Source organism: Rhinopithecus roxellana, chromosome 8 (assembly GCF_007565055.1).
Source record: "Rhinopithecus roxellana isolate Shanxi Qingling chromosome 8, ASM756505v1, whole genome shotgun sequence".
NCBI classification, from domain to species: Eukaryota; Metazoa; Chordata; class Mammalia; order Primates; family Cercopithecidae; genus Rhinopithecus; species Rhinopithecus roxellana.
In genome coordinates, this window is record NC_044556.1 from 7,651,597 (window position 1) to 7,672,320 (window position 20,724).

At 50.6% G+C, this 20,724-nt stretch overlaps 1 protein-coding gene across 1 annotated transcript in view; it reads left to right on the plus strand.

Annotated features, from left to right (window-relative positions):
* The first annotated feature begins 2,426 nt into the window (after positions 1 to 2,426).
* Positions 2,427 to 20,724, plus strand: part of TMPRSS9 (transmembrane serine protease 9) — a 35,219-nt gene continuing 16,921 nt past the window's right edge. Inside the window, exons 1-8 of the mRNA XM_030935762.1 lie at positions 2,427 to 2,583; positions 8,093 to 8,220; positions 11,590 to 11,657; positions 11,803 to 11,978; positions 13,609 to 13,650; positions 15,154 to 15,267; positions 17,608 to 17,779; positions 20,427 to 20,701. Coding sequence (XP_030791622.1) covers positions 2,442 to 2,583; positions 8,093 to 8,220; positions 11,590 to 11,657; positions 11,803 to 11,978; positions 13,609 to 13,650; positions 15,154 to 15,267; positions 17,608 to 17,779; positions 20,427 to 20,701 — 1,117 coding nt within the window. The 5' untranslated portion in view covers positions 2,427 to 2,441. The remainder of the gene's footprint in view (positions 2,584 to 8,092; positions 8,221 to 11,589; positions 11,658 to 11,802; positions 11,979 to 13,608; positions 13,651 to 15,153; positions 15,268 to 17,607; positions 17,780 to 20,426; positions 20,702 to 20,724) is intronic.

Below are 20,724 nucleotides of genomic sequence, written 5' to 3' on the forward strand. Positions count from 1 at the left end.
AGGCTGAGGGAGGAGAATCGCTTGAACCTGGGAGGCAAAGGTTGCAGCGAGCCGAGATTGTGCCACTGCACGGCAGCCTGGGCGACAAGAGCGAAACTCCATCTCGATCGATCGATCGATCGATAGATAGGCAGGCAGGCAGGTACGTAGGTAGGTAGATAGACACAGACAGACAGACAGACAGACAGATAGATAAGTAGGTAGGTAGGTAGATAGATAGGCAGGCAGGTAGGTAGGTAGGTAGACAGATAGAAAGATAGAAAAATGAGGCTGGTGTGGTGGTGCACACCTGTGGTCCCAGCTATGGGAGGCTGAGGTAGGAGGATCACTTAAGCCTGGGCATTTGAAGTTGCAGTGAGCCAAGATCGCACCACAACACTCCAGTCTGGGCAACAGAGACTCTCTAAAAAAAAAAAATCAGGGATGATGCGTGAAGGTCAGGAGGAGAACTCTGGGTTTTAGGCTGCTGGAGGGATTTGATGTGTGTGTGGCCAGGGGTGATGTAATCTGATGAACATTTCAAAGGCACCTTAACTGCTGTGACCGGCTCACAAAGGGGCAAGGGAGGGAGGAAAGAGGCCAGTCCCTGCAGAGGGGATGCCGGTGGCCTGTGCTGGTGGCCTGTCCAGAGCCGTAGCTGCACAGATGGTGAGGAATGACTGGATTAGGAATCTGTTTTGAACACTGAGCCAACAGGAGTTGTTGACGAGTGTGACAGAAAAAGAGTCTGTGGTTACAAATTCTTTGATTCTCCTCCCTTCGAAAGATGGCACTCAGGCTGGGCGCGGTGGCTCACGCCTGTAATCCCAGCGCTTTGGGAGGCTGAGATGGGAGGATCGCATGAGGTCAGGAGTTTGAGACCAGCTTGGGCAACATAGGAAGACTCCTTCTCTACAAAATAATAGATTAGCCGGGCGTAGTGGCACACACATGTGGTCCCAGCTACTAGGAAGCTGAGGTGGGAGGATCGCTTGAGCCCCGGAGGTGGAGGCTGCAGTGAGCTGTGATCACACCACTGCACTCCAGCCTGGGCAACAGAGAAACACCCTGTCTCAAAAAAAAAAAAAAAAAAAAAAAAAGGCAGGAGGGTGAGAGAGAGAGACTGGAAGAGGCTGCACTGTGGCTATGAAGGGGGAGGAAGGGGGCCTGAGCCTCTAGACGCTGGGAAAGGTGGGAAACGGATTCTCCCAAGCCCCCAGGAGGGCCCAGGCCTGCCCACAGCTTGATGATGAGCCCTGTAAGATGGATCTCAGGCTTCTGACTTTCAGAACTGTGAGATAATAAATCAGTATTCCATTTTTAAATTTTTCGAGACAGGGTCTGGCTCTGTCACCCAGGCTGGAGTACAGTGGTGCGATCACAGCTCACTGCAGCCTCCACCTCTTGGGCTCAAGCTGTCCTCCCATCTCAGCCTCCCGAGTTGCTAGGATTACAGGCGTGAGCCACCACATCTGGCGAATTTTTGTTTGTTTTCTGTGGAGATGGGGTCTCACTATATTGCCCAGGCTGGTCTGAAACTCCTGGGCTCAAGCAATCCTCCTGTCTCAGCCTCCCAAAATGCTAGGATTACAGGTGTGAGCCACCATGCCTGGCCAATAACTCAGTGTTCCTCTAAGCCCCCAAGTGTGGGGTCCTTTTTTCCAGCAGCTATGGGAACCTCAGACTTATTCTTTATGGCAGTGGACCCCAGCGACCCACGGGAACCCCTCACCCTCACACAGCGGCCCAGCCAGCAGTCACTTCCACCTTGTTGTTTTTTTCATTTTTTGAGACAGTCTCGCTCTGTCACCAGGCTGGAGTGCAGTGGCACAATCTCAGCTCACTGCAACCTTTGCCTCCTGGGTTCAAGCGATTCTCCTGCCTCAGCCTCCTGAGTAACTGGGATTACAGGCACGCACCATAATGCCTGACCAATTTTTTGTATTTTTAGTAGAGACAGGGTTTCACTATGTCGGCCAGGCTGGTCTCAAACTCTTGACCTCAAGTGATTCACCCACTTCGGCCTCCCAAAGTGCCGCATCTGGTCTTCTTTTTTTTTTTTTGGAAGCGGAGTCTTGCTCTGTCACCCAGGCTGGAGTGCAGTAGCACGATCTCGGTTCACTGCAGCCTCTTCCTCCCGGGTTCAAGTGATTCTCCTGCCTCAGCCTCCCAAGTAACTGAGATTACTGGAGTGCACCAACATGCCTGGCTAATTTTGTATTTTTAGTAGAGATGGGTTTCACCATGTTGGCCGGGCTGGTCTGGAACTCCTGACCTCAAATGATCCGCCCACCTCAGCCTCCCAAAGTGCTGGGATTACAGGCGTAAGCCACCGCACCCGGCCATTTTTAAGGGCATAGTTGCAACCCTTGCTTATGGGAAGAGAAGTACCTTCAGCCTTTGACCCCATGTTTCTGTCTTGCTGTGTGGCATCCAGCTCGCTGTCTGCGTGTCTCTGAGCCATGGAGTCTACCGTGGCTGACGTACACCTCGTGCCCAGGACAACCAAGGAAATCCCCACTCCAGACGCTGCGTGCTGTCGAGCGGCCACCATTGGTGTGGTGGCCACCAGCCTTGTCATCCTCACCCTGGGAGTCCTTTTGGGTAAGTGACTATGGGATTGGCTGGGTTCACAAAACAAGAGGATGTGTGCAAAGGAAGTGACTTGATGGTGTCTCCATGACCATCTTAGAATTAAAAGGCAGTGTCTAGGTGTGGAAATGAAGGCTGCCCTAGGTCAGGCGGGTGGGCGCGGAGTGGAGTGGGTGAGTTCCTGCGTGCGTCAGTTTTCCCAACTAAAGAAGGTCTCAAAGGAAGTTTTCACAGCTGGGATGACACAGAAACACAGACAGGGAAGTGATCTTGTTTTAAATTTTGGCAAATCAGCAAAATACCCAAAAGGATTTTTATAAAACCAAGCAATTGGGTTGGGTGTGGTGGCTCCCGCCTGTAATCCCAGCACTTTGGGAGGCTGAGGTGGAAGGACCATCGGAGCCCAGGAGTTTGAGACCAGTCTGGGCAACATGATAAAGCCCTGCCTCTACAGAAAATACAAAAAATTACCCAGGCATGGTGGCGCCTGTAGTCCCAGCTGCTCAGGAGGCTGAGGCAGGAGAATCACTTGAACCCAGGAAGCAGTGGTTGCAGTGAGCTGAGATCGCACCACTGCACTCCAGCCTGGGTGACAGAGTGAGACCCTATCTCAAAAAATAATAATAAAAAATAAGGCCAGGCACAGTGGCTCAGACCTGTAATCTCAACATTTTGGGAGGCCGAGATGAGCAGATCATGAGGTCAGGAGTTCGAGACCAGCCTGACCAACATGGTGAAACTGCATCTCTGCTAAAAATACAAAAAAAAAAAAAAAAAAAGAGAAAGAGAGAGAGAGAGGGGACGGGGGTGGGGGAGGAAAATAAATAGCTGGGCGTGGTGGTACATGCCTGTAATCCCAGCTACTTGGGAGGCTGAGGCAGGAGAATTGCTTGAACCCAGAAGGTAGAGGTTGCAGTGAGCCAAGATCGTGCCCTTGCATTCCAGCCTGGGTGGCAGAGCAACTCTAGCTTAAAAAAAAAAAGTTAGTTTTAACATTTAAATGATTATAATAAACAGTAATTTGTGGAGAAATGCTCTTGTGTGGCAAAATAGTAAGTTGGCGATCCTTTGAGAATCCTCCTAATTTTTTTTTTTTTTTTTTTTTTTTAATATTTGTGGAACTCCTCAAACTCCCAGAGCCAGACACGTTTGACTGAGGCCCTCTAGTGGCCATGGGCACCAAGTGCAACATAATTTGGGTTCCTCCTGTGAGTGTGTGTGTGCATGAGGGTGTGCATGGTGCACACGTGTTCATCGGCATGCGTTTGTGTGTGCATGCATGTGTGTGTCTCCGTGTGTATGTGTGCATGGATGTGTGTGTGTGTGTTCGTCCACACACTAGTAAGAGGCAGGGGCAGGGCAGAGTTTCTCATCTACATTCTAACAAATACATTTTGGGAAAAACGGATAGATATAATTCCCATCAGCACCCCCCTGAAACCACAGGAAGTCTTTTGTTTTGTTTTGTTTTGTTTTGTTTTGTTTTGTTTTGTTTTGAGATGGAGTCTCATTCTCTGTCTCCCAGGTGTGACAGAGTGCAATGGCACTATCTCAGCTCACTGCAACCTCCACCACCCGGGTTCAAGCAATTCTCCTGCCTCAGTCTCCCAGGTAGCTGAGATGACAGGTACACGCCACCGTGCCCAGGTAATTTTTGTATTTTTAGTAGAGACGGGGTTTTGCCGTGTTGGCCAGTGCTGGAAGTCTTTTCAGAAGCACTTAAGGCCGGGTGTGGTGTCTCACACCTGTAATTCCAGCACTCTGGGAGGCTGAGGCAGGAGAATCACCTGAGCCCAGGAGTCTGAGAGCAGCCTGGGCAACATAGCAAGACCCTGTCTCCACAAAAAATTAAATAATAAAAACAAGAAGTATTTAAAATTTTAAAATGTTTTAAATGAAAATGAGTGGTTGTACGTGCCTGTAGTCCCTGCTACTCAGGAGACTGAGGAGAGAGGATTGCTTGAGCCCAGCAGTTTGAGCCTGCAGTGAGCTATGATCACACCACTGCACTCCAGCTTGGGAGACAGAGTGACACTCTGATAAAAAATAAAAAATGGGCCGGGCGCGGTGGCTCAAGCCTGTAATCCCAGCACTTTGGGAGGCCGAGACGGGTGGATCACGAGGTCAGGAGATCGAGACCATCCTGGCTAACACAGTGAAACCCCGTCTCTACCAAAAAAATACAAAAATCTAGCCGGGCGAGGTGGCGGGCACCTGTAGTCCCAGCTACTCGGGAGGCTGAGGCAGGAGAATGGCGGGAACCCAGGAGGCGGAGCTTGCAGTGAGCTGAGATCCGGCCACTGCACTCCAGCCCCAGCGATAGAGTGAGACTCTGTCTCAAATAAATAAATAAAAATAAAAAAATAAAAAAATAAAAAATAGCCGGCCGCGGTGTCTCACGCCTGTAATCCCAGCACTTTGGGAGGCCGAGGCAGGTGGATCACATGAGGTCAGGAGTTCGAGACCAACCTGGCCAACATGGTGAAACCCCGTTTTTACTAAAAATCAAAAAAATTAGCCAGGCGTGGTGGTGGGTGCCAGTAATCCCAGCAACTTGGGAGGCTGAGGCAGGAGAATCACTTGAACCCGGGAAGCAGAGGTTGCAGTGAGCCGAGATTGCGCCATTGCACTCCAACCTAGGCAACAAGAGAAAAACACCATCTCAAAAAATAAAAATAAATAAATAAATAAATGAGAGAGAAAAAGAAAATGATGCCAGGCGTAGTGGCTCACACCTGTAATCCCAGGACTCTGGGAAGCTGAAACGGGAGGATTGCTTGAGCCCAGGAGTTCCAGATCAACCTGGGCAACATGGCGAAACCCTGTCTCTACAAAAAACACAAAAAATTAGCCAGGGCCGGGCGCGGTGGCTCACATCTGTAATCCTACCACTTTGGGAGCCTGAGGTGGGCAGATCACTAGGTCAGGAGTTCGAGACCAGCCTGGCCAATATGGTGAAACCCCGTCTTTACTAAAAATACAAAAATTAGCTGGGCGTAGTGGCACGTGCCTGAAATCCCAGCTACTCAGGAAGTTGAGGCTGGAGAATTGCTTGAACCCAGGAAGTGGAGGTTGCAGTGAGCCAATATCATGCCACTGCACTTTTGCCTGGGCAACAGAGTGAGACCCTGTATTTAAAAAAAAAAAAAAAAGGGGGGGCCAAGCACGGTGCCTCACGCCTGTAATCCCAGCACTCTGGGAGGCTGAGGCGGGCAGATCACGAGGTCAGGAGATCGAGACCATCCTGGCCAACATGGTGAAACCCCGTCTTTACTGAAATACAAAAAAAATTAGCCGGGCGTGGTGGCGTGCACCTGTAGTCCCAGCTACTCAGGAGGCGGAGGCAGGGGAATCCCTTGAACCCGGGAGGCGGAGGATGCAGTGAGCCAAGATCATGCCATTGCACTCCAGCCTGGCGACAGAGTGAGACTCTGTCAAGAAAGAGAGAAAGAAACAGAGAGTGAGAGAGAGAGAGAGAGAGAGAGAAAGCCAGCCAGCCAGGCGAATGGCGGGCGCCTGTGGTCCCAGCTACTTGGGAGGCTGAGGCAGGAGGACCACTTGAGACCAGGAGGTTGAGGCTGCTGTGAGCTGTCATTGCACCACCACACTGAAGCCCAAACAATAGAGACCCTGTCTCAAAGAAATAAGACATTTTAAAACATAAACATGAGAATTCAGTCCTTCCCGAACAGCTCACCGTTTTAGCTGGAGATGTCAGGAGAGGCTGAGTGGAGAGCAGGGGACATTCTGAACTATTTGTGCAACTTCCTGAATCTGCAGTTGTTTCAGAGTGGAGACTTACAGAGTGAGGTTGAGACACAGAGGCGGCGCAATTCAGTCCACCCACCAGCGTGCTCGTGTTTCTCTATTTTTAGTTTCTTGAACGAGAAAACATACCGTTTTTAGAATTGGTTCAGAATATTCTATCTACTGAATATGTGACTATGTAAATAGCCATCTAGCATATCTATCCATTTAGGATAATCGGAACTGGGGCCCAGCTTTCACAGATTACGTGGTTGCTATTTGCATCTTTTAAATGTTGTAATTATGGCCTTTTTTGGGGGGGGGGGGTGCCTGGTGTGCACTTCTGGTAGTTTTAACGTATTTTTGACCAAAACTCGTGCTCTCATGGTTTCTGTGGTTACTCTTGTAGTTTGTATTTAGAATTTTTTTCTGCTGCTTGACTCAGCATAGGAATTTTTTTATGACATTATTTTTGCTATACTTTGTATTTTGGGCACAACATAGGCAACAGCTAAAAACCAGTGCTTTCTGCTGGGCGCAGGGGCTACCGCCTGTCATCCCAGCACTTTGGGAGGCCGAGGAAAGCAGATCACCTGAGGTCAGGAGTTCCAGACCAGCCTGGCCAACATGGAGAAACTTCATCTCTACTAAAAATACAAAAATTAACGCTGGGCGCAGTGGCTCACACCTGTAATCTCAGCACTTTGTGAGGCTGAGGTGGGCGGATCCCCTGAGGTCAGGAATTCCAGACCAGCCTGGCCAACATTGTGAAACCGAGTCTCTACTAAAAATGCAAAAAAACTAGCCAGGTGCGGTGGTGCACACCCGTAATCCCAGCTACTCAGGAGGCTGAGGCAGGAGGATCACTTGAACCTGGGAGACAGAGGTTGCAGTGAGCCGAGATCACACCACTGCACTCCAGCCTGGGTGACAGAGTGAGACCGTATCTCAAAACAAACAAGGTTGGGCGCAGTGGCTTACGCCTGTAATTCCAGCACTTTGAGAAGCCAAGGCTGGTGGATCATCTGAGGTCAGGAGTTCAAGACCAGCCTGACCAACATGGAGAAACCCCGTCTCTACTAAAAATACAAAAATTAGCTAGGCGTGGTGGTACATGCCTGTAGTCCCAGGCACTACTCGGGAGGCTGAGGCAGGAGAATCACTTGAACCCGGGAGGCGGAGGTTGCAGTGAGCTGAGATCGCACTATTGCACTCCAGCCTGGGCAACAAGAGCAAAACTCTGTCTCAAAACAAACACACAAACCAACCAGTGGTTTCTAAAGATGACCTCATGGGCCTGTGGCCGGAGAGTCCTGATGGCCTCTGGCTGTGCTCATGTGCCTGCAGCAGGAGGTGGGATCTGTCATTTCACCATCTCCTGATGCCATTCCAGCGGTTACTCCCTGAAGTCAGCTCAGATCCTGGGCCAGGCACGACATGGGAGACAGGCATAAGCAGAACCTCTTCCTGCCTTCAAGGAAAACGCGCGGGCGTCTGGGGCTCACCTGACTCTCATCCATCTTGTACTGTACCTGGGAACCTCCAGGGGGGTGGCTGTAGAATTCAGCTCCAAACCAGAATGCTTTCGGGAATTGAGGGAGAGCCCTGTGAGTAGCTATTCAGGGCAGCCACAGGGGCGTTGGCCACCCCACTGCAAGTCGGGAGTGACCACCAGGGTGTGTGGGCACAGACAGGGCGGGTCCCGGGCGGCAGCTCAGTGGAGGCCTGAGCCCCCAAAGGTGGGCTCTCTCACGGGCCCTGGTCTTGTCCCCAGCCTTCCTCTCTACACAGGGCGTCCATGTGGACCACACGGCCGAGCTGCGGGGAATCCGGTGGGCCAGCAGTTTGCGGCGGGAGGCCTCAGACTATCACCGCACACTGACGCCCACCCTGGAGGCACTGGTGAGGGTGGTCTGTGTTTGGGGGCCAGGAATGAAAAGCGGGTGGCCAGGGCTTTCACCTGGAGCTGCTTTCCATGTGGGAGGGAGGCAGGCTGGAGGCAAGGAGGCTGAGGTGGAGGCTGTGAGACTGGGAGGCCAGGCCATGGGGGAGGGGGCAGGACGAGGCCAGGTGGTCAAGGCAGATACCTGCAAGGCAGAGCTGTATCCACTGAGGACAGGATCACATGGGATTTTAGGCCACATTTAGAGGTTTTTTTCTTTCTTTTTTTTTTTTTTGAGATGCGGTCTCACTCTGTCGCCCAGGTTGGAGTGCAGTGGCACGATCTCGGTTCACTGTAACCCCTGCTGCCCGGGTTCAAGTGATTCTCCTGCCTCAGCCTCCCAGGTAGCTGGGATTACAGGTGCATGCCACCACATCCAGCTGATTTTTGTATTTTTAGTAGAGAGGGGGTTTCCTCATGTTGGCCAGGATGGTCTCGAACTCCTGACCTCAAATGATCCTCCCGCCATGGCCTCCCAAAGTGCTGGGATTACAGGCGTGAGCCACCATGCCCGGCCCTTCACATTTAGAGTTTTATATTTTATTCTAAAGGGGAATCAGAGCCCTCATGTATAGCTGGGGGAATTTATTTTATTTTATTTTTTTGAGACGGAGTCTCGCTCTGTCGCCCAGACTGAAGTGCAGTAGTGCGACCTTGGTTCACTGCCACCTCCGCCTCGTGGGTTCAAGCGATTCTCCTGTCTCAGCCTCCTGAGTAGCCAGGGTTACAGGCACCCACCACCAAACCTAGCTAATTTTCGTATTTTTAGTAGAGATAGGGTTTCATCATATTGGCTAGGCTTGTCTTGAACTCTTGACCTCAAGTGATCCACCTTCCTCGGCCTCCCAAAGTGCTGGGATGACAGGTGTGAGCCACTGCACCCAGCCTGGAGGAACGTAAAATGAGGCATTCCTGGAAAGCAGGAAAAGGGAAAAAATAATACAGTGATGTATGCCGGGCGCAGTGGCTCACGCCTGTCATCCCAGCACTTTGGGAGGCCGAGGCAGGCGAATCACCTGAGGTCAGGAATTTGAGACCAGCCTGGCCAACATGGAGAAACACCATCTCTACTAAAAATACAAAATTAGCCAGGCGTGGTGGCGCATGCCTGTGGTCCCAGCTACTCAGGAGGCTGAGGCAGGAGAATCGCTTGAACCCGGGAGGTGGAGGTTGCGGTGAGCTGAGATTGCACCACTGCATTCCAGCCTGGGCAACAAGAGCGAAACTCCATCTCAAAAACAAACAAACAAAAAACAGTAGTGCAGCTGCATGGAAAACAGGCTGACAGCTCCTCAAATGGTCACACGTAGTGACCATGTGATCCACAGTTTCACTGCTGAGGGTCTACCCGAGAGAAGTCAAAGATATATCCAGGCCGGGCGCGGTGGCTCATGCCTGTCATCCCAGCACTTTGGGAGACCGAGATGGGTGGATCACGAGGTCAGGAGACCGACACCATCCTGGCCAACATGGTGAAACCCCGTCTCTACTAAAAATACAAAAATCAGCCAGGCATGGTGGCGCACGCCTGTAATCCCAGCTACTTGGGAGGCTGAGGCAGGAGAATCGCTTGAACCTGGGAGGTGGAGATTGCCGTGAGCTGAGATTGCACCACTGCACTCCAGCCTGGGCGACAGAGTGAGACTCCGTCTCAAAAAACCCAAACCAAACAAAAAATGTATGTCCACACGAAAACCCGTGTGTGGATGTTCATAGCAGCATGGCTCATAACAGGTAATGGTGGAAACTCATATCATGAATGGATGAATGGGGAAACACAGCGTGACCATCCACACGCTGGAATATGACTCAGCCAGGAAAAGGAGCCAGGCTCGGACACAGGACACAGCAAATTATATCTCAATGAAAAAAAAAAAGTTTTCTATTTTATTCTAAGAGAAATAGACGTGTGGCCACATCAGCAATCATGTATTAAAAAGAGCACTCCAGGCAGGCACGATGTGGGTGCCTCACATTTGTAATCCCAGCACTTTGGGAGGCCGAGGTGGGTGGATCACCTGAGGTCAGGAGTTCGAGACCAGCCTGAGCAACGTGGCAAAATCCCATCATTACTAAAAACACAAAAATTAGCCAGGTGTGGTGGTGTGTGCCTGTAACCCCAGCTACTCGGGAGGCTGAAGTGGGAGGATTGCTTGAGCCCAAGAGGTGGAAGTTGCAGTGAGCCGAGATCGCGCCATTGCACTCCAGCCTGGGTGACAGCGAGACTCCATCTCAAAAAATAATTTAAAAAAACAGGCTTGGCACAGTGGCTTACACCTGTCACCCCAGCAATTTGGGAGGCCGAGGTGGGTGGATCATGAGGTCAGGAGTTCAAGACCAGCCTGGCCAACATAGTGAAACCCTGTCTCCACTAAAAAATACAAAAAATTAGCCGGGCATGGTGGTGTGTGCCTGTAATCCCAGCTACTTGGGAGGCTGAGGCAGGAGAATTGCTTGAATCTGGGAGACAGAAGTTGCAGTGAGCCAAGATTGTGCCATTGTACTCCACCCCAGGCGGCAGAGCAAGACTCTGTCTCAAAATAATAATAACAACAATAAAAATTTAAAAATAAAACTTAAGTCTGGGTGTGGTGGCTCACAACTGTAATTCTAGCACTGTGGGAGGCCGAGGCAGGCGGATCATGAGGTCAGGAGTTCGAGACCAGCCTGGCCAACATAGTGAAACCCTATTTCTACTAAAAATACAAAAAATTAGCTGGACATGGTGGCAGGCACCTGTAATCCCAGCTACTTAGGAGGCTGAGGCAGCAGAATCGCTTGGACCTGGGAGACGGACGTTGCGGTGAGTGGAGATTGCACTACTATACTCCAGCCTGGTCGACAGAGCAAGACTGCGTCTCAAATACGTACATACATACATACATATAAATAAAAATTTAATTTTTGGGGGGGGCATGGAGTCTCGTTTTGTTGCCCAGGCTGGAGTGCAGTGGCGCGATCTTGGCTCACTGCAAGCTCCGTCTCTCGGGTTCACGCCATTCTCCTGCCTCAGCCTCCTGAGGAAGTGGGACTACAGGCACCCACCGCCACGCCCAGCTAATTTTTTGTATTTTTAGTAGAGATGGGGTTTCACCATGTTGGCCAGGCTGGTCTCAAACTCCTGACCTTGTGATCCGCCCTCCTTGGCCTCCCAAAGTGCTGGGATTACAGGTGTGAATAATTTTAAAATTTAAAACAATAAATAAAAGGAAATGCTTTCCCATGAAACCAACCCCTTCTCCAGCTCCCTGCAACACCAACAGGCCTCTGCAGTGCCAGGGTGCCCATGCTGTGGGTCTCAACGTTTGCCGTTCTTGTTTCTATTGCAGTTTGTAAGTAGTTTTCAGAAGACAGAGTTAGAGGCAAGCTGCGTGGGTTGCACGGTGCTGAATTACAGGTGAGTTGAAGCTTCCATTGGGTGACAGAAACTTGGTGGACATCTGGGAGTTTCTGGAGGACTCCAGAAAAGTTTGGAAAATTCTAGAAGATTCCAGCAGGGAGGAGTCCCTCCCTCTCCAAGGGTCTCTCCTCCATACTTGTAGGGATGGGAACTCCAGTGTCCTCGTACATTTCCAGTTGCACTTTCTGCTGCGACCCCTCCAGACGCTGAGCCTGGGCCTGGAGGAGGAGCTATTGCAGAGAGGGATCCAGGCAAGGCTGCAAGAGCGTGGCATCTCCCTGGCTGCCTATGGCACGATTGTGTCGGCCGAGCTCACAGGTGAGTGGGCAGTCGAGACCGAAACCCCATCACGAGGAGGCTGGAGGGGGGCAGGCGTTGCAAGATACATTTTGATAATCACCCCTTCCCATAAAAAGAAAACAAACTGGCCAGGCGCGGTGGCTCACGCCTGTAATCCCAGCACTTTGGGAAGCCAAGGCGGGCGGATCACTTGAGGTCAGGAGTTGAGACCAGACTGGCCAATATGGTGAAACCCCATCTCTACTAAAAATACAAAGATTAGTTGAGCATGGTGGCGTGGACCTGTCATCCCAGCTACACGGAATTCTCCTGAGGCAGGAGAATCGCTTGAACCTGGGAGGTGGAGGTTGCAGTGAGCCCAGATTGTGCCATTGCACTCCAGCCTGGGAAAAAAGAGTGAAACTTCGTCTCAAAAGCAAACAAACAAATGTAAAAACTGACATTGCCTTTGCCTTAATGGTGTGGACCAGGGGTCAGCCATCTTGTTCTGTAAAGACAGTGTAAATCTTTTCTTTTCTTTTCTTTTTTTTTTTGAGACAGGGTCTCACTCTGTTGCCCAGGTTGGAGTGCAGTGGTTTTAAAAACTAAAAAATTGTACAGTGCAGCAGGTCATGACTGGAGAGTCAGATGCAAGTTCAGACCATTTGTTGCCGGGCATGGTGGCTCACGCTTGTAATCCCAGCACTTTGGGAAGCCGAGGCGGGTCGATCACAAGGTCAGGAGTTCAAGAGTAGCCTGGCCAAGATGGTAAAACCCCATCTCTACTAAAAATACAGAAATTAGCCAGGCGCAGTGGTGGGCGCTTGTAATCCCAGCTACTCGGGAGTCTGAGGCAAGAGAATTGCTTGAACCTGGTGGGGCGGAGGTTGCAGGGAGCCGAGATCGCACCACTGCACTCCAGCCTGGGCGACAGAGCGAGACTCTGTCTTAAAAAAAAAAAAAAAAAAGATTAGTCACCTTGACTTTGACGCACAGAACATTTATGATTCCCTCCCCACCAACCGTAACATGCTGGTTGAGGCCTTAATAACCTCTGCTCCAGTGTTCACAGAACTTCCCTTGGCGATAGGGAGGTTCCGGGCCCCGTGCAGTTTGGTGGCTGCCTGAGCCCTGTGGCTAGTGAGTCCTCTCCATGGGCCTAGTGAGACTGAGAATCGGTGTTGAAGTGGATTTCATCCTCACTGACCGAAGGTAGAATTTAAGTGACTCTGGGGTGGATGGGGCAGCTGCTTACTTTACTCCACTACCTGTCTGCAATAGGACGTTTTCTTTCCTTCTTTCTTTTTTTTTTTTTTTTTTGAGATGGAGTCTTGCTTTGTCGCCCAGGCTAGAGCGCAGTGGCCGGATCTCAGCTCACTGCAACCTCCGCCTCCTGGGTTCAAGTGATTCTCCTGCCTCAGCCTCCCAAGTACCTGGGATTACAGATGTCCGGCACCACACCCAGCTAATTTTTGTATTTTTAGTAGAGATGGGGTTTCACCATGTTGGTCAGGCTGATCTTGAACTCCTGACCTCAAGTGATCTGCCCGCCTCGGCCTCCCAAAGTGCTGGGATTACAGGTGTGAGCCAGCGCGCTCAGCCAATAGGACATGTTTAGAGGGTTTTACCACTTATTCAATGAGCTTCTATCTTCTCTGTTTTGTTGCAGGAAGACATAAGGGACCCATGGCAGAAAGAGACTTAAAATCAGGTATGTTTTTCTCTCTGGCCTTTTCTCTGATTGCAGTTACTGACAGAGGTTTCCTAAGATTCCTTTCAAGGAAGTGAAAGAATCTCTGCAGGGAGGCTGAGGCAGGAGAACGGCGTAAACCCGGGAGGCGGAGCTTGCAGTGAGCTGAGATCCGGCCACTGCGCTCTAGCCTGGGCGACAGAGCGAGACTCTGTCTCAAGAAAAAAAAAAAAAGAAAGAATCTCTGCATCAAGGCCAGGCGTGGCGGCTCACACCTGTCATCCCAGCACTTTGGGAGGCTGAGGCAGGAGGATCACTTAAGGCCAGGAGTTTGAGACCAGCCTGGGCAACATAGCAAGACCCTATCTCTACAAAAACAGTAATTAAGGCTGGGTGCGGTGGCTCACACCTGTAATCTCAGCACTTTGGGAGGCCGAGGCAGGTGGATCACAAGGTCAGGAGATCGAGACCATCCTGGCTAACATGGTGAAACCCCATCTCTACTAAAAAATACAGAAAAAAATTTACCAGGCGTGGTGGTGGGAGCCTGTAGTCCCAGCTACTAGGGAGACTGAGACAGGAGAATGGCATGAACCCGGGAAGCGGAGCTTGCAGTGAGCCAAGATCGCACCACTGCACTCCAGCCTGGGCGACAGAGCGAGACTCCGTCTCAAAAAAAAAAAAAAAATTGGCCGGGCGCGGTGGCTCAAGCCTGTAATCCCAGCACTTTGGGAGGCCGAGACGGGCGGATCACGAGGTCAGGAGATCGAGACCATCCTGGCTAACACGGTGAAACCCCGTCTCTACTAAAAATACAAAAACTAGCCGGGCGAGGTGGCGAGCGCCTGTAGTCCCAGCTACTTGGGAGGCTGAGGCAGGAGAATGGCGTGAACCCGGGAGGCGGAGCTTGCAGTGAGCTGAGATCCGGCCACTGCACTCTAGCCTGGGCGACAGAGCGAGACTCCGCCTCAAAAAAAAAAAAAAAAAAAAAAAAAAAAAAAAAAAAAAAAAAAAATTAAAAGCCAAAAATAATTTTAAAAATTTTTTTAAAAAAGTAATAAAAATTAGCTGGGCATAGTGGCATATTGCCTGTACTTTCAGCTACTTGGGAGGCTGAGGAAGGAGGATCACTTGAACCCAGGAGACAGAGGCTGCGGTGAACTGAGATCGTGCCACTGCACTTTAGCCTGGGCAACAGAGTGAAACTACATCTCAAAAAATAATAAATAAAATAAATAGTCTGGCCTGGTGGCATGCACCGGTGGTCCCAACTACTCAGGAGACTAAGGCGGGAGGATTGCTTGAACGTGGAGTTAGAGGCTGCAGTGAGCTGTGATTGCACCACTGCACTCCAGCTTGGGTGACAGAGCTAGATCTATCTCAAAAACAAAAACAGAAAAGAAAAGGAAAAAAAAGGAGAGAGAGAGTTTCCGTGTTTTCATAGGTACTAAGTGTAGAGTGGTGCCTTACTGCAACCGGGAGATGTAGCATGCGGTCAGAAAGTTCATTCTTTTCTGTCCTCAGGCCGCTGTCCAGGGAACTCCTTTTCCTGCCAGAACAGCCAGTGTGTGACCAAGGTGAACCCGGAGTGTGACGACCAGGAGGACTGCTCCGATGGGTCCGATGAGGTGCACTGTGGTCAGTCTGCCTGTCCGGCCTGGTCTCTGGGCCCTTTCCCTTTTTCCAGGGTCAGCTGCTGGCTCTGGTCTCTGGTCACTGTGCTTACGTCACTCAGGCACACAGGCCTGGCATTTATGGGGGCCGGGCAGAGAACAGAAAGGGGCACCCCTGGTATGGGGAGAAATGTGAGCAAACAGCAGAGAAAAGGAAAAGCGCAGGTGTGTGATGGGGAGAAGCCTGGGGAGAGGAGGGAGAAGATATCAGGCTGAGAACAGGTTCTGGCCAAAGCCTGGGAAGTCTTGAATGCCAGGAACTGGAGCTCTGTCCTGTAAGTAGTGGGATGTGGCCACAGGGATTTGAGCAATGGAAAGAGACAATGAAAATGCTGGAAGAGATTAGCTGGGCATGGTGGCTCACACCTGTAATTCCAGCACTTTGGGAGGCCAAGGCAGGAGGATCACTTGTGGCCAGGGGTTTGAGACCAGCCTGGACAACATAGTGAGACCCTCATCTCTACTAAAAAAAAAAAAATTAGCCAGTGTGGTGGTGTGTGCCTGTGGTCCCAGCTACTCAGGAGGCTGAGGTGGAAGGATCGCTTGAGCCCAGGAGATTGAGGCTGCGGTAAGCTATGATTGCGCTACTGCACTGTCCAGCCTGGATAACAGAGTGAGACCCTGTCTCAAAAATAAATAAAATAAAATGCTGGAAGAGTACCCAACATTTTTCTAGCAATGCTAGCCCATGCAATAAGGTAAGGACAGCAGTTTAAGTATTGGGAAGGAAGAGGAAAAGCTTAATTCATTTGAAATCATTGTCTATCTAAAATAAATCAAAATCCAAACAGAAGGAGAGAAGCTGAAAGAATAAAATAAAATGAATCAAGAAATTGACTAAAAAGCTATATAAAATAAAGGCCGGCCAGGCATGGCAGCTCATGCCTGTGATCCCAGCACTTTGGGAGGCCGAGGCGGGTGGATCACGAGGTCAGGAGATCGAGACCATCCTAGCTAACATGGTGAAACCCTGTCTCTACTAAAAACTACAACAAAAATTACAGGCATGGTGGTGTGTGCCTGTAGTCCCAGCTACTCAGGAGGCTGAGGCAGAATGGTGTGAACCCAGGAGGCAGAGCTTGCAGTGAGCCAAGATCACGCCACTGCGCTCCAGCCTGGGCAACAGAACAAGAGTCTGTCTCAAAAATAAATAAATAAATAAATAATAATAAAGGCCAGGTGTGGTGGCTCATGCCTGTAATCCCAGCACTTTGGGAGACCAAGGTGGGTGGATCACTTGAGGTCAGGAGTTCGAAACCAGCCTGGCCAGCATGGCAAAACCCCATCTCTACCAAAAATACAAAAATTAGCCAGGCATGGTGGCAGGTGCCTGTAATCCCAGCTACTCAGGAGGCTGAGGCAGGAGAATCCCTTGAACCTGGGAGATGGAGACTGCAGTGAGCCGAGATCATGCCATTGCACTCCAGCCTGGTGTACAGAGCAAAACTCCATCTAAAAAAAAAAAAACTGTCATTTTGCTTTATGCAGTAATAATGGGTTAGAAGATACAAAGGAAAAAAATCCCTTTCATGATCAATAGTGACAAAAAATGAAATATCAAACACTAAACTTACAAATGTGCCTGTGCAGGCCGGGCGCGGTGGCTCAAGCCTGTAATCCCAGCACTTTGGGAGGCCGAGACGGGCGGATCACGAGGTCAGGAGATCGAGACCATCCTGGCTAACACGGTGAAACCCCGTCTCTACTAAAAAAAAAAAAAAATACAAAATACTAGCCGGGCGAGGTGGCTGCGCCTGTAGTCCCAGCTACTCGGGAGGCTGAGGCAGGAGAATGGCGTGAACCCGGGAGGCGGAGCTTGCAGTGAGCTGAGATCCGGCCACTGCATTCCAGCCTGGGCGACAGAGCGAGACTCCGTCTCAAAAAAAAAAAAAACAAAAAACAAATGTGCCTGTGCCAATAATTATTATATATAATTACAGAATTACAAAATTTTGCTGAAGGACATAAAAGTAGACTAAATAAGCAGAGAGACACAATATCATGTACAAACATGGACGTGCGGTCATCGCCCCTTACCCACAGCTAAGATAGAGACCTTTCTCTGTCACTCACTGGTGCACATGACCTTGGATGCTTAACCTACGTGCCAGGATGGGGCAGCCAGAGGCACTGAAGAGGGAGGGATGAGGAGACCCCAGAAGAGTCAGGGAAGCCAAGGAGGGGCCCCCAAGCATCTCTTTGAACCCAGGGACTGTAGACAAGAGACTCAGAGATGCAGGTTCTGGGAGTTCAGGGTGAGGTCCTGCCTTCATGGGGTCCTGGCTGGTGACCTGCTGTCTTGCAGAGTGTGGCTGGCAGCCTGCCTGGAGGATGGCCGGCAGGATCGTGGGCGGTGTGGAAGCGTCCCCGGGGGAGTTTCCATGGCAAGTCAGCCTTCGAGAGAACAAGGAGCACTTCTGTGGGGCCACCATCATCGGTGCCAGGTGGCTGGTGTCTGCCGCTCACTGCTTCAATGAGTAAGCCTCCATCCCGAAGCACTGAACCCAAACCCTCTGTATTTCTCCTGCCTTCCCTCAAGCACTGGGGGCGTCACTTCGGATTTCCTTAGAGCCCTTGGAAGTAATTTTTTCTTTTCCTTTCTTTCTTGCTTTTGTTGTTGTCGAAACTGAGTGCATTCTTTTTATTTTATTATTATTATTTTTTGAGACGGAGTCTTACTCTATCACCCAGGCTGGAGTGCAGTGGTGCGATCTCAGCTCACTGCAAACTCTACCTCCTGGGTTCACACCATTCTTCTGCCTCAGCCTCCCGAGTAGCTGGAACTACAGGCGCCTACCACCACGCCCAGCGAATTTTTTGTATTTTTAGTAGAGATGGGGTTTCACTGTTTTAGCCAGGATGGTCTCGATCTCTTGACCTCGTGATTTGCCCACCTCGGCCTCCCAAACTGCTGGGATTATAGGCGTGAGCCATCGTGCCCATTCTCTTTATTTTATTTTATTTTTTCTTTTGAGACAGAGTCTCAGTCTGTCGCCCTGGCTGGAGTGCAGTGGTGTGATCTCAGCTCACTGCAACCTCCACCTCCTGGGATAAAGCGATTCTCTTGCCTCAGCCTCCCAGGAAGCTGGAACTACAGATGTGTGCCACCTTGCCCGGCTAATTTTTTTTTGGTATAACTAGTAGAGACAGGTTTTCACCATGTTGGGCAGGCTGGTCTCGAAGGCAGAGACAGGCAGATCACTTGAGGTCAGGAGTTCGAGACCCTCCTGGCCAACACGGCAAAACCCCGTCTCTACTAAAAATACAAAACTGAGCCGGGCATGGTGGTGGCGGCGCCTGTAATCCCAGCTACTCGGGAGGCTGAGGCAGGAGAATCGCTTGATCTCGGGAGGCAGAGCTTGCAGTCAGCCAAGATGGCACCACTGCACTCCAGCAGGGTGGCAGAGTGAGACTCCGTCTCAAAAAAAAAAAAAAAAAAAAAAAAAAAAAAAGGATATCACAACACAGTATTTTAAAAAATCAAAGTGAATGCAACAAAAGTCCACAATGAGCAAAACATCAACAAAATGTCATTAGTCGCTGAGGAATGCAAGTCAATACCACGGGGAGATGCTGCTTCACACCCACTGGGATGGCTACTCTCAAAAGAACAGCAAGTGGAGGATGTGGAGATAATTGCAACCCTTGTGCACCATTGGTGGGAATGTGAAATGGTAGAGTCAGGCTGGGCGCACCTATAATCCCAGCACTTTGGGACACTGAGGCAGGGGGATCACCTGAGGTCAGGAGTTCGAGACCAGCCTGGCCAACATGGCAAAACCCCGCCTCTACTAAAAACACATAAAAAAATTAGCCAGGCGTAGGGGGCGCAAACCTGTCATCCCAGTTACTTGGGAGGCTGAGGCACGAGAATCACTTGAACCTGGGAGGCGGAGGTTGCAGTGAGCTGAGATTACGCCACTGCACTCCAGTCTGGGAGACAGAGTGAGACTCCATCTCAAAAAAAAAAAAAAAAAAATGTTGATACGTCATGCATCATGCATTCTTCTGCACCTGTGATTTTTTCTTTTCTTTCCTATTATTAATATTATTATTAATTTTTTTTTTTGAGTCAGGTTGCCTGTTGCCCAGGCTGGAGTGCAGTGGTGCAGTGATAGCTCACTACAGCCTCAACCTCCCAGGCTCAAGCAATCCTCCTACCTCAGCCTCCTGAGTAGCTGGAACCACAGGTGCACACCACCACACCCAGCAAATATATATACATATTTTATCCCTGAGACAGACTCTCACTCTGTCGCCCAGGCTAGAGTACAGTGGCACAATATTGGCTCACTGCAACCTCCACCTCCTGGGTTCAAGCAATTCTCTGCCTCAGTCTCCTGAGTAGCTGGGATTACAGGTGCCCGCCACCACGGCTGGCTAATATTTGTATTTTTAGTAGAGATGAGGTTTCACTGTCTTGGCCAGGCTAGTCTTGAACTCCTGACTTCATGATCCGCCTGCCTCAGCCTCCCAAAGTGCTGGGATTACAGGAGTGAGTCACCGTGCCCAGCCTGTTTTTGTTTTTGTTTTTAAAGACTGCATTTTGCTGTGTTGCCCAGGCTCGTCTTGAACTCCTGGGCTCTAGTGCTCCTCCTGCCTCAGCCTCCAAAAGTGTGGGATTACAGGCATGAGCCACTGTGCCCGGCTTAATTTTTATAAATACTATTAATAAATATTAATTTAGGCCGGGCACGGTGGCTCAAGCCTGTAATCCTGGCACTTTGGGAGGCCGAGACGGGCGGATCACGAGGTCAGGAGATCGAGACCATCCTGGCTAACACGGTGAAACCCCGTCTCTACTAAAAATACAAAAAAAAAAAAAAACTAGCCGGGCGAGGTGGTGGGCGTCTGTAGTCCCAGCTGCTCCAGAGGCTGAGGCAGGAGAATGGCGTAAACCTGGGAGGCGGAGCTTGCAGTGAGCTGAGATCGCGCCACTGCACTCCAGCCTGGGCGACAGAGCGAGACTCCGTCTCAAAAAAAAAGCCAACCAAACAAAAAAACAAGTAAATATTAATTTAGGGGGGATGCCCCTTAAATTTTGCACTCAAGGTGAGTGTCCCATCTGCCTTCCCTGTCGGTTCTAACTCTCGGTGGCCTCTGACCTGGGGTTTGCTCCTGCAGATTCCAAGACCCGACGGAGTGGGTGGCCTACGTGGGTACGACCTACCTCAGTGGTTCGGAGGCCAGCACCGTGCGGGCCCGGGTGGCCCAGATCGTCAAGCACCCCCTGTACAATGCAGACACGGCCGACTTCGACGTGGCAGTGCTGGAGCTGACCAGCCCTCTGCCTTTCGGCCGGCACATCCAGCCTGTGTGCCTCCCGGCTGCCACACACATCTTCCCACCCAGCAAGAAGTGCCTGATCTCAGGCTGGGGCTACCTCAAGGAGGATTTCCGTACGCATCTTCCTCGGCCTGCA